At 40.8% G+C, this 14,468-nt stretch overlaps 1 protein-coding gene across 2 annotated transcripts in view; it reads left to right on the top strand.

Moving 5' to 3' along the window:
- Nucleotides 1-6,701: 6,701 nt before the first annotated feature.
- The window catches only part of tsc22d2 (TSC22 domain family 2), a 35,469-nt gene continuing 27,702 nt past the window's right edge, over nt 6,702-14,468 (top strand). For both annotated transcript variants that reach the window (XM_075485530.1, XM_075485531.1), the window contains exon 1: nt 6,702-8,963. In XM_075485530.1, the coding sequence (XP_075341645.1) occupies nt 7,375-8,963 (1,589 nt within the window). In that variant the 5' untranslated portion in view covers nt 6,702-7,374. The remainder of the gene's footprint in view (nt 8,964-14,468) is intronic.

Raw genomic sequence — 14,468 nt, forward strand, 5'->3', positions numbered from 1 at the left:
CACATGAGAGTTCACTGATTGGTTTGATGAAAATAAAAATCATATTAATTAACGCCTTCACAATAACCATATGTCAACCCGGCTGATTAAATTTGGGAGATTTTGGACTGACATGTTAGGCAGTGCTATACACCACCATAATCAAAATAGGCCACATATTTTAACTGCTGAGTTTACTGTCAACGTAGTTGTTAAATTTCACCATTTTTTTTCTATTTCGCCTTTAACACTGATTATGTGTTATCCTGAATAAACCGGATCCATGCCATGAAATACAAGTGATCATGAACCCACATTCACCAAACAGCAAACATAAATAAAAGGTATTCTTAAGGTATTTTACCAAAACAAGTTGAGTAAAGTAGTCAAATCTGATGAATGAATGTCTGACTAAAGGGATGGAGGTATAGAGGAACTTTGTCATTACTCATTTTCCACCTGAAAGATTGAACTTTTTTTGGCACAAAAGCCTGTTTCTCCCCTCTCTTCTGACGTAATACAACTTACAGCACAGTACCTCGAAAACCGTAAAATCCCAGAAATTGAAAAAGGAAACGGTTCAAGGGGATTTTAGATTCACTCTGGCTCAGAAATGCCCACATTCCCTTGAAAAATGGCTCATCCAGTCATAGATGGGTGTGTAGGCATGTTATAGTGTTCCCATGCTCAGTAACATGTATTTAGGTTCATGAGTCACTGCGTTTCAGTCACTTACACCTTTTAGAGATAATCATTCAAGCCAAATGGTGCTGCAATTTTACGCAATGTAAAAAAACACAAAAAAACCTTCAACCGCACTGTCAAAATGCTTTCCTCTTTCAAAAAGCAGTGTTTTCTCCTTTGCAATAATTTGCCCAGTTTTCAATAAAAAAAAAGGGATTATTCTTTGTTTTGTAAGAGTTTTAAAGGCCAATGCCCTGAACTTTGTACTCATTGTTTTAGGGAGCTTGTGAGCTTGGTAATCAGAAAAATTTGCACCTATCCTCATATTAACCACATATGAACCTATCTAGATGTTCCAGGGTATGACTGAGCAATCAATGAAAAGCAATGACTTGTTGCGAATTCTCTGGCGCGTACAAGTAGAAGGCAAATTAAGAGAAAGATCTCAATAAACTTTATGATTCGCAGCACTTCTCAGAGTTACAGTTGGAAGGATCCCCACGTGTGCATAAAAACGGTAAAAATGAACATTTTAAGACCAAACAACCTTAAATGGCTAAAAATGTTTCACATGTTACCCATACGCAGTCAGATTAGACAAAAGAAAAGAAGAAGAAAAAAGAAGCCGGCTTTGGTGAAACGTGATGCAACTTACAGGTGGAAGAGGAGACATAAACTCTGAAATAAGAGGAGTACACATGCACGGGGTGTACAAACAGTGAAGATAAACAAAGGCAAGGCAGCAGGTGGGAAAAAAAGACAAGTTGACAGAAGGCTGAGGGAGAGACAAGACTGTAAATACACACACAAGCCCGTTATGCCATTTCCCAATTTGAGCATCCTAACTTTATCTCCTTGACTCCTCTCCACACGTCTTTGGCCCTCCTGTCAGATGTATTTGGCATTTGATAGAATTGGCCACCCTTGCTTTGGAGTCATCATTTTAAAATGACACAGCTGCATCATCAAACCATTTCTTATCTTTTGGCCTACCCCTTCTAATTCCTATTTCAGATGAGCATTAAAGGTGTATGAGACCAAATATATATTATTTTTAATTCATTTCATGATGTGGGGTGAACGTGTCCCACCCCTTTTACCTGTTGTGGATGCCAAAAAAGATACTGTAGTCTATACATGCTTATATTTTCTCCAGCAAACCTTCTGCCACTTCACTTTTCTCCAAGAGCGTATTAGGAACTGAGACATCAAAATATTTTCCCGAGATCTATTTACCCGTCTATTCTATTTGCTCGTCAGTATCACACTGAACCTGTCTTTGCTTGTGAAGGGCTTTCAAAGGAAAAAAACACTTGACAAGCAGGTGCTTCAAAAACCATTCGTCTGTGACGCTTAGTCAGATCACACACTAGTTTCCAGTAACTGTGCCAAAAAAATTCTGATTTCCTGACAGTTTATCAGCATGTGCATACAATAACCATGATGTCATGTGTACCATATGGACAGAGATGATGGTGAGTTTAGAAATGTTTATGTAGCTGCAGTATTCAGTACAGTGTCAATATAGGAAAATCCTTTTTTAAAAGAAAAAAAAGATATTTGCATCTGGATTAGTTACATAAAGTATTATAGAATCTATGTGGTAACTGAAGTATGACTCTTCCCATTGGCTGCTTCGGAGAAAACTGATGAGGAAGTGAAAAATGATGAACGTGCATACCTCAACAAAAATGTAAACTCCTGGCTCGCTCTGTGAGTTGTGCATATTCTGAACTCATACGCAGCTAATTTGGCCGAAACAGGATAGAGCTTTCCCTTTAAAAAACACGCTTGAGAAGTCATCTGAGCTTTTTTAGCACTTACTTTTATTAGCAGTCTCACACTTGGAAATAAATGGCCCGGGTCAAAACTAACAAGCCTAAGTGTGTTTCTGTGAAAACGCAGCCCAGAAAACCTGAGAACATGCACAAGGTTCACCAGCCTTATTTCACCTTCGAGCTGGTTAAGTTGAACTGAACCAACCCCTTGTATGCTTTTCTCTGGGGAAGCCCTTTTTTTAGCAAGCGCTGAAAGATGTTTGGTCAGTCTGTTTGTTGATCGTGCACTCTCGAACCCCACAAGACTTTGCTAAAGGCCAGAGTTCTAGCAGGTTGAGCTGCTGAAAGTGACCGCTGGCCAAAACCCCCTTGGCCCCAAAATACAGACAGCACAACGCCTGTGTTGTTTTCGAGCTGGTACACTGAAAGTGGGCCCAGCATGTTGAAATGTAACGTGCCGCAGCACAGCCAGGTAGTCTGTCGCCCTCAGACCAGAGCAAATAAATACAACCAGCTACACAAACACTTTAGCTGGTGCAGGGAAAGCCCACGCACAGCCTTCTACTAAAACAAGCCCTCTTAGTAGAGAGCTTGTTGGGGCTGATGTTGCAACATGCCATAGTTTTTATATGGGGTTACTTTCAGATTTATGAGGAGAGCAGTTAATGCACTGTTTGGCTAATAAAAACATGTCTCATACAATTGAAAGGAGATTACTGTGTTAGATGAGTGTCATTCTTAAGGAAATTACAGTTCAAATGTTCTCATTACAGTCACTGAGTCCTTTTTTCATGCTACTCGTCCTCACTGACAAAAGTTTAAAACCACAGCCTTCAAAAGTGACATGTTCAAGTAGTTAACAAAACATCTAATCTTAGTTCTACTTTCATAATGTTTACGCGAATTAACTCAGAATCTTTTAACCTGTTATCAGTCTTTCTCTGCCATACAGTTTTGTACCCCATATGTGAATAAACTCATGTTCTGTTTTCCATCTCCTCAGTCTTATCTGAGTAGGGCATGAGATTGTTTGTCACACAAACCTTGTGAGTCGACATCCGGACATTACGTAACCATGTAATTCAATGATTAGCGAGGTTGCGGCAGTGGAATAATACAGCAAAGCTATCCTCCACATTGCTATAAATGTACCTTGGAAAAAAGATATTAAGCTTAGTCTTTTTTTTTTATTTTCAAGCCTTTCTTATATAAATTGTAAAAGCTGCAATAAATAAAGACAGAGGGGTTGGATTGCTCGGGGTAGTCACAGGTTTGTTTTGTGGAGTTTGACAAAGTGCCTTTGTGTCGAGTTCAAAAGTTGGTTGGGCTGAAAACTGTCAACTGTTAACCCTCATTCAGCTAAACTCATCTAGCTTTACTTTGAATGTATTTATGTCTTTAGCACTGAAGTAAGTAAATTAACCAGTTCACTTAAACATTTAAGTACAACTTTGAAGTACTTGTACATCACTTGAGTGAAGTAAATACAATTGAACATTTTAGCACCAAGCATTGAAATGACTTATATTCCTTTCTGATTATTTAAGAATATCAATCTTTTTTTATACAATCAACCTTTTATTTTTATATTTTACAAGTTTTATTTTATTCAGGTCTTATTTGAGCTTTTCCACTGTGGTGTCATAATATTTATTTCAAACAAATCTGAGTATCGTTCATAACTTTTCTTTAAATGTCTGTTTTAAATGCAACAGAACATTCTGATTCTTCATTAGATTGTTTTTCTCTGCTTCCTTTGCTTAAATCATCTCTATCTCTCGCTTTAGAGAATGGCATTCCAGACAAAATACATACTATATGAGTGTGTTACCGCAGCATTGTATAAGAAAAGACATATAAATGATACAAACATAGTTTAAAGCAAAGAAAAGTCAAGTCCTCTGCATTGAATTATCTAAAGACTCAAACTTCTCAAGAGATTATCAGTCATAAAGTGACATGTTGCTTAAAAACAGTCCATGATACAACCCTTAATCACACGATTGTCTGCGTTTCAGGTGTGTCCATGATCGCATTCAACAGGTCATTCATCTGAAATTCCCACATCTTTTAATACAATACAATATCTCTAATCTTTTTTTGATCTTACGAATAAGTCAGTTATGCAACACGTTACACAACACTAAATCAACAACATGTCCAAACTGCGTGGCTTCCTCAAAATGTGAATTTATCCATGAGAATATATGCAAATCATCACCAATTACAAACTCTTTTCATGAGAACATTCACACCAGGTAGGGTGCATATCATATTATATATATTATGTTCTTTTTAAGGTACCAGCATAAATAGAAAAAAATTATATTATGGAATGTTCTACCACAGACGTATGACTGACGTACCCAAAAAGAGACCGAGCAAGTGGTCTGGTTGTGGATTTACAGGAATGTGCGCAGCCACAGAGATTTAACAGTAACAGTGGAAGGACATTGACTTGTGGTGTAACTCGTGAGCTAATTTCAAAACCTTTCACTCACTTTCAAGAGCAAGTCAGAAAATAAAACTTGTTCGGCTGAGGGACTACTTCTTTTCCACGATCACAAGTTTTTTTCTTCTTTGCATCATGTGTTGAGTTTGTGACAAACTGCCCAGAAAGCCTTTGACTGTGTTTGCTGATGCATTAACCTCTGGTCATCAGATGATTGCAAATGAGTTACTGTCAAGGTATAAAGACATTTAATAATAGAACGTGGATAAAAATCAGTTAAGTCATTCACAGGATTAATTACAGCTTTAACCAAAAGGTTTCTTTAGATGTATTGATAGCGGGGAGTCATATATTCAAACCTTTGTGTTATTCTGACCTCACAGTCACATGAGAGTTGAGTCATTGCGGTTATGTGAATTGAAGTTTAAACTGTGAAGTAATCTCAACAACACATAAGTAGAGAGGAAAATATAAGAATCACATATGAGATGTGTCACACCCCTCCTCTTTCATTTCTTTTAAAACATCTTTAGCTTCTGCACCCACAGGAGTGTTCTCTTGAACTCTCAGATCACATGAAAAAACATGTGTATGTGCTGCTGCTAGAGGTCCTTTCTCTTATTAAGAAAACCCTCACTATTTTGGAATCTGACAAAAAACTAAACTAGAATCACATTTTTTTTTTATCATCCTTATTCTTATAATATTTTATCCTTTCAAAGCAGAAACCAACTTGGTCAAAAAAAGTGACAAAAATTAGATAGATTCAGTCTTCAGAGCAAATGAAATAGGATGTATGCAGACGAACATAGTCTGAAACAGGAGCTTACAGCTGGTTATCAATGACATTTGTATTTCCAAAGACAGAAAGCGCATTGTGTTGCCCATGTACATGTGGTGTACTTTTACCTGCACGTATCTTAATCACTTGCCAGAATGACACTGTAAAAATTGTGAAATAATGTAAATAACAATATTGCCATTGACACAAGTTTATCATATCAATGGGCTTTCACCACAGCCATGAGCTGTGAAGCATTTCCATTGTCCCAGACATAAACAGTTGTCTACATGGATGTTATATTGCAATATCTGTGGTTTATACCGAGTGTGGTCGTGATAAATAAGCATCTATCCCTTAGCACTTTGAATTGCCTTGTGTACGAATTGTGCTCTACAAATAAAATTATCTATCTATCTATCTATCTATCTATCTATCTATCTATCTATCTATCTATCTATCTATCTATCTATCTATCTATCCTTACGCACACATAGTTGTTGTATTTTATGGACTGTAACGATTTCTCAGAATAAGATGATTAATCAGAAAACAACTGATTAATCACAACTTGTGGCAATGAGTCACTACATGATGAATGTCTCATTCTTAAATCCCGGATACAAACTGCATCTTAAAACACAAGTCGGTTTAAATGGTTCTTTCTAGCACCTTTTAGACGAATGAGCGATTTTTCTTGAGACTAGAAAATACTGTAGTCCATATAAAATTGCAAAAATATGCATATTTGATAAATACACTGATGAAACTCCTCGTTCGAAGACAGCGACACTTTCGTACCTCCATGGGGTGTGACATTAACCGGATATGACGTAATTTACATTACAATTTTAAGTCATGTAAAATGAATTTCGGAATTTTAAAATATGGTCCCAGCCTCATTTTTATAGATGGAACATAAAACATACGTATTTGCTGACATTTACTTGTAAAAAAAGTATTTTCTGAGGTAATAGAAAATTAGTTTGAACACCAATCCCATGATGCATTTCACTCTTGCCATCTTGTCGAGCGGTTGAGCGGCAGGCAGGAGTTAGCTGCCCGTTAGCTCACTGCCGCTGTGGTTAAGTGGTTTTCTGTCAGCTAGCTGCTAGCAGCAGCTGCCAAAAGTGAGCTGTCCACACGACGAGAGGCAAACTTCGCCAACTTTGATACATTTACTGTGTGTGCTGCTGGATTATATATTATTTTTATAAAGCCGCTGAATTTGTTTACATCATGGTGTCGCACATGCTTCTACAGAGGCAGGGAAAACTAGCCAACACCAGCTAACTTGGCTAGTTGGTAAGAAGTATATATATCGCAGAGAGAGAAGAGTGGGCTGAAGGACTGGGCCCGCCTCAGACTAAAGTACCGGTGGAAGCTGCTGAACAAGAACTTTGACAAGGGCCTGTTTAATACTCCGCTGCCGGGACATAAGGAAGGCCGACTGGGTGTTAAGAGTGGCCAGCTATAGCCGGTGTGTCTTGACCGGACACTGGACGTTTTGGGAGTTTTTCGTGCTCTGGCCTCGGTTGTTACGCTTTTCTTGGACAGGAGAGTGAAAGCGGAACGGCATGGAAATGTACTGTGACGGTACGTGTCTTTATTTTTTCCCACAACTGTGAATTGCTTCGTAGGACATTAGTGCAGCACTTCGTTTCATCTGGGGGCTGACAGACTTCACCCGCATAGTGATCATGTCGAAAATGCCAGGAAAGAAGAAAAGTTGTTTCGAGATCACGAGTGTGACGCAGGCTGAGGTGGCTGCAAGCAGCATCCCCGACGACACCGAGAGCCTGGATGATCCAGACGAGTCACGGACAGAGGACGTGTCACCTGGGATTTTTGACGTTTCTCGGGTCGACCCGGGGGTGAGTGACAGGAGCTCATCAGAGGAAACCTTAAACAACGTAGGAGATTCTCAGGAGGGGCAGCTGCCTAACGCAGGTCCTGTCAACGGGGGGCTCTCCGTTAAAAGTACATCCACTGGTCGTGTCACCTCACATAATGCTGGGGGAAATGTGCCAGCTACGGCTCAGCCCTTTGTGCCGAGCGCCACTGTCTCTGCCAGTGGCGCTCACACAGCCCCCAGCACTAGCTGTAGTTCCCGTTTCAGGGTCATTAAACTTGACCATGGTACTGGAGAGCCCTTCAAACGGGGCAGATGGACATGTACTGAGTTCTATGAGAGAGATTCAGATACTAACATTAATCGGACTGTGGACAGCATAAAGCCAACTGTTACCCACGATCACAGCATAGACAGAGACAGTGGGTTAGGGGCCACTTGTAATTCTATTGTCACAAGCAGTGCTTTTTCTGCACAGGCTGTAGAGAACACCACAGATAGTGGCTACTCTGTCTCTGTTGGGCACCCAGCCCACTCCCACCCATCAGAGTCTCTGCAGAAAGGCTACAGCGTGTCTTCTCAGATAGGGAGTGGGGCAAGTGCCTTCCAGCCCACGGGGTGTACAATTACAGCATCACAGCCAACAAAACAGGCTCAGATCAATATGCAGCCCGTTTCTCCCCAAACGTTTCTCTCCAACAGTCTCAATGGTGCCTACCAAGGTGCCATTCAGCAGAAGTCCTCTATTATAACTCCTGCCACGCAGGCCCAGCAGTTTGCCTATTCTACTCATCCCACCGGCCTCTCCTCAGGTCACCCAGACTATCATCAGCAACATTTTGGCTCTAGCACTCAGAACTTTCCTATAGCATCCTCCTCAGTGGGGCCTTCTGCCAGCCAGGTATCCTCACCTCAAATCACCGCCGCTGATTCAGGAACACAAGGTCTGAGTGGAGAAGCAGGCTCAGCCCAGGGCCTTGTGCTCCAAGTGGGAAATGCACCAGTCGTGGCCCCCATCCATCCAGGAAGTACACAACAGCAGCCTGTCAGCCAAACTCAGCCTTCAGGAGGATCAGGCATTGCCTCTGCACCCTCCGTCGTCACCACCACCTCCCACAGCGGGGGCCAGATTGTGCCTGCCACAGTGCCCAGTACACTCAACATCCTTCCGGGTGTGTCAAGTCAGGCGTCCGGCATAGGAGGACTTGTCCAGCTCCAGGGAGCTCATGGAGGAGCCACTAAAGGCCATCTGTCTGGCTTCATTAACCAGGCAGAAGATGGTAGGCAGAAAATTGATGGTCTACCTCTGCATAGTGCCAGTGTGGTTCCAGGCAAAGATGGTGTAAGGCCTCCTTTCAGCGAGGACATCAAATTGCCCACTCCTGCTGTCAACAGCCTGTTTGGCATCCACATTACCATGGACATGGATGAGGACAGGTAAGAAGTTGTAATGCAAAATTTACTGTTGAACATTGATATTGTAGTCACTACTCGGTTTCCTAATTTTTCCCAGTCATGGGCAATCATTAATATAGTACAACAGTATGGTTCTGTCTTTTCCTGTATTTATGAGGGGAGAAAAAAGGTAATGTGCAGTTGTGACAGACAGATGGAGTCGGCAAGAATTAATCTTAAAGCCCGCCCTCTCACTAAACATACCTGTTTCATTCTACAGTGGTGTGGTCATACCTAGCACTGTGGAGAAGGTCTCTCCCTTTGGCAGTTCCCACATAGTGCATGTTATAACTAAAACTATTCGATTGTACTAAAATTACTTTAATACAAAACCTTTTTTTTTCTTTGACCTTGTAAGTATAAAATGTTTGTTGATCAGGAGGGTGGAGTTAGAGGGGTAAAGAGCATAAAAAACTCACAGACAGGACAAATGTAGGCCTACTGTTATTGTTTCTTTTGGTTTTTTTTCATCATTAATCAGAAACCCACAGAATACTGGATAGTAACTCGTCTCTTTAGACACCCGCAGTTCTGCCTCAAACATCTTATCAGCCATAGAGCGTGTTTGGGTTTGAGGGAGTTAACAAGCCCTTGGATCGGTTACGAGACGCGCAGTAGCTGTGTTTTGTTGCTGAGAAGGGAATAACTCCCCAAATGTAAGAGGCTGGTTTTATTCTCTGCTCCATTTAGGAGAGACTGTTCACATACTTGCACTGGGCTGGTTTCCCAGCCTCCTAACTTTAAACCTTGTAAATACAGACTCGCCTATAGTACTCTTCTAATGTGGACACACTGTTTTAGAGTCTGTTGAAGGTTCATCACAGAGCTGGAGCTGAAATGTTGCCACACTCTTAGCAGTGAGTGGTGCTGCTGGAGAGGTGATGTTTGAGCCAAGAATAACCTAGATGAGAGCTGGTGTCCACACACGTGCAGGGTCTGTTCTGTATTTATACAGGCCTCAGTGTTTATCAGTGTGCTCTGCTCTGTGCTTGTTATGAATGTTACAGCCAGTTAGGAGGTTGGATCGTGATTTTTTTTTCAATTTTTTTTTTCAATTTTTTTTTTATGGTTTTCAGACCGGATTCTTTTGAATCTTATAGTTGTTTACCAACATTGCTTTATCCCAGCAGCATCAGTATGGGCCGATAATGAGCCGAGGGCAGAAATGCTGTGTAATGACCTCAATTTTGAGACGGGAACAGTCAGTACTCATTTCCTAGTCATTTCTCTTGTGAAGATTTGTGTGTGTTTGTGTGCGTGTATGTAGGAGACGGACATCAGTGGCTGATTGTGAGAACTATGAAGAATCTGTTAACAGGACAGGATGTGGCGGGGAGATGGAGAGGACAGACAGACAGAGCACATACACCTGTTCAACAATAGCAGGCACGTAAGCCGCTCTGCTCATGGCAGCAGTGGCATGGCCAGACTGAATCAGCAGGACGCTGGCTGCCTTCTGCTCCAGCTTTCAGACTCAAGGCCTTGTTAGGGCTGTCCATGTTGAAACATAAGCTTAACTCAGATTTGACTTGCTGCCCACCTGTGAGGGGTTTACTCTCCTTGTTCCTTGTTAAACGCCTTTGGTTTTTTTTTCCTTCTAAGATTGCAAACAAGCTTGACTTAAAACTGTTCCTTTGGAACAGTCACTGCCTACAGATATGAACATACATCGACAAATGGAGTTTTTCTCTGTCTTGCACACTTATAAAAAACAAACAAAAAAAAAATATTATATATTTTTGTATATATGAATACAGACAAAAAGAAGAGCAAAAGTTTCACATTGACAGCAAACTATTGGATTTTATATATGGGGTACAAGTGGCACATACTTGCTTTATTATCTTCCAAAACCTCATCTCGACAGTCCAAAGGCGTTTGTTCTCTTCACCCGCTTTTCTGACCACACTGACAGAGGATCTCGTTATGGTGTCTCTCCCCCTCTGTGTGCAGGACAAGCAGATCATTCGATGACAACAGAGAAAATTCTGTCGTAATTCTGAAAGTTGTCTCACCACCTAGAGGTCGGACCGGGTCTAATCTAAATCCAGTGATGTCGGCAGCTGGTTTTGTGTTGGATTACACAGCAGCAATCCTCCATGTCACACTGCCTTTGTATTGTCGGGGAGAAACTGCATTTATATGCGAGCGTATACCGAGTCCTGTTGACAAAGTTAGCCGGTAACTGACTTACCGGCATCTCCTGTTGCCATGTCAATAAATGGGACATTAGCTCATATTGTGACATCAAACCAAGGAGATAGCGGCACAGGATCTGATGTTGCAAGCTAAAACCCTGGATAACCCATCAGCACGACAACACTGCAAACTGAGCCTTTAAGCATCTCCACCTTGGTCTGACTTTAAAGCCAAAGAGTAAATTTTGACAAATCTCAAATGTTTTTCTGAGCGTTCGGTATCTAGTAGTTTTACTACTTAGTGGTGTGCTTACATTGTTGAACAAATGATTGGTATATTTGCAATTTCTGTGAATGACAGGAGATGCTCAGTTTTGATGATCACTTAAACTTTTAAAACATTCATTTATTCACCTGTATACATCCAGAGTGAATCTTGTCTTTAATTCCTTAAGTTGCTGATAGCTACTGTATGCATTTCTTTGTGAGGCGGTTAATTAGAATTTATAAAGTCAAACTCAAAACTTTGAATGAGTTTTTGTGATCCAAAGGCAAGCTTGCAGTCCTGGGCGTGATCTGAGCTATCGTCGGCTATAATTAAAATGCCTTTTTAACTCGTAACGTCCTTGTAAATGTGTGTGACGAGGACAAACAAATCTCAAAGAACACACCCCAACATGATGGGACAGAGATTTTCTGACTTTCTCCTTTTGGTAGAGGTGCGTTTTTCTGTGTATGAGCTCAGTCTCGCTGAGGAATCTGTTCCAAGTTTCATTGTTCTGTTTTGAATTACAGTCAATCACAAAAGTGGAACAGTTCTTCGTGGTGGTGGAGTAGTAAGATAACAATAATTTCCCCGCAGCTTGGAATGGTTTGTCTCTGCTCAGCACACTGCATCTTTGCCAAGTAAAGTGATAAAGCTGCCCCTAGAACAAATTGGTTTCCCTCAATGGGAGTACTTGGCCTTCAGCTCAATTAATTTTCCCCTGAGGAGACCCCCCCCCCTGCTTTATTAATCCATAATTGATTACATTTTCTCAGGCAGTAGAACAGTGATGGCCTAGTTATACAATTGCATACAATGTAATTTAATGCTAACGCTGTTGACGTATTTATTATTTCATTTTACAGGGGAGCCTTACAGATCATGCAGATTAGTGCATTAATGCGAATGAGTACATGAGTTTTGCTGAAAAGATATAGTAATATAGTAATGACATAGGATGGATTGGTCATTTTTATTTATTTTTTTCCTTGTGCAAACGTTGAATCTAACTGATCTTTTGGTACCAGCACAGCCCAGAATCCCTTGCCTTTCCCAGGCTTAGTTGTCTCTTTATGTCGTTGCTGCTTGCCCTCCGCTTTTTACCTCACCGTCCAGTTCTCATTTGTCTTGTCTCTGCTCGTTTCTCACGTCCCTTCCTTTGCGAAACAGCCTGATGCTGTAGGTTGCTGTTTTTCCCGAGGCACTTTCATCGACCTATTTCTTTCCTGTGACCTTTTTTTCTTTGACTAAAACACACATCCTCCCCAATGACACTGATGAGACACTAATTACAGTGTCTGTGAGTTCAGTACAATCTGTGGTGTCGTGGCACGTGGATATCCTGCTTGGGTGCTTCTTGAGTAAATTGCATGCATAATTTGATGTGCCAACATTGTGTCACTGGTAACCCTAACCCTTTAAAAAAAAAAATAAATAAATGTATCCGTTGATAAAGAATAACAAATGAGAACTGATATTTCTGGACTTAATTGAAGATTTAACTATGTAGAGTCCGCCCTACAAAAAAATTAGTGATGCTCCGATCGATCGGCCGATAATGCCCAAAAATAGCCTGATTGGCGATCGGAAAAATATGCCGATCAAAAAACCGATCACGTGACGTAAATTACTAGCGACCACTTTCTAATGTGGTACGTGACGTGTGTACAGAACCGAACAGGCAAAACCTCTACAGTGCATCTCGACAACATGACCTCTCCTGTCTGGAATTTCTTCAACGTGTGTCAGAAAGATGTGAAACTTACTGCGGTCACGCTTCGGAGAGGCACGGTCGCGCTAGCTACACTTGAAAATCTAGTGCCCGTTTACATCGCGTTGTACGGTAAAGCGTGTGAGCGGATTTATGGTGCATTCAAGTGCACCCCGTAAACTCAGAAATCTATATCAAAGTTGATTTTTCATTTGTTGGAATACATACACCTGTCATTACTTGGTTGTTTTTTTTACTACATTCTTTTTAATGATTAAAACAAAATTATTGAAGCATATTCAGAATCAAACTCATTTCTGCATAGTCAGATTTGAAAACTTCATTTAGAACCAAATCCAAATGTTCTCTGCCGACTCCAACAGATTCTTGTTCTACATGTCCCCAGCTACCTCTGTGGTGATTTTCAAGTCATTTCACTGCATCATTGTTTAAAAATCTGATGCTGAAATCATACCCAGTGGATGATGTATATGGGCAGACTAAAATATTAATAGAAAATAAAAAAACAAATGTTTTCTGCAAACTCCACCAGATTCTTGTTCTACATGTCCCCAGCTACCTCTGGCGGTTTAATTTCTATAAATGGTGCACTCTTTGCTAGATGAAAGGCATGGAAATGTCCGATTCCTTCCGTGATCGGCAATCGGGCAGATCATGATTTTGGTGATCGGTGATCGGTCCAAAAAATGCTGATCGGAGCATCACTAAAAAAAATGACAGTACGAGTCGTTTTCATCTCCTAACCCTAACCCAAGCAGTGATAGACTCTTATATCTAGCCAAGAAGTGTTAGTGCCCAAACATAAATTTACAGTGAATTTCAATTGAGAGGTCCATTTAAACTCAAGTTTCTTCAGTGGTGATGGGCTTTGTGGTATTTGTTAAATATGATTCTTGTTGTTCATATTTCCGCATTTGGACAAGCTGCCTATTTGGTTGTTTCCATTGGGGGAATTGTGCTGAACTCTATAGCCCTTTTCGTACTGCCTGCTGAAGTCAGGACCATTGATATGCTCCTAAGCTTGGCAGCAGAGGTAGTGAAAGCCGAATCAACATTGTGTAATTTGTATAAGGGAGAGGCACAACGGAACACGTCACTTTAGAACCCTGAGGTTCTTGTGATGCTTGTATAGTATTTGGAAGCTCATAACGATCTGTTGCTATTCTGCATGGGTTTTGCTTTGTAAGAGAGCAAAGGTGATACACAAGGCTGTCCTCTTTGTGGCGGCTAATTATTGTCCAGAGTTTATCAAAATATTGTTTCATATAATCTGCACTAATGAACTGCCTACTTAGTATCTGGATACGTTTTTTGTTTCCTGGCTTAAGGAAATAATCTGGCAGATTTGGCTC

The sequence above is a fragment of the Odontesthes bonariensis genome, chromosome 15 (assembly GCF_027942865.1).
Source record: "Odontesthes bonariensis isolate fOdoBon6 chromosome 15, fOdoBon6.hap1, whole genome shotgun sequence".
NCBI lineage: Eukaryota > Metazoa > Chordata > Actinopteri > Atheriniformes > Atherinopsidae > Odontesthes > Odontesthes bonariensis.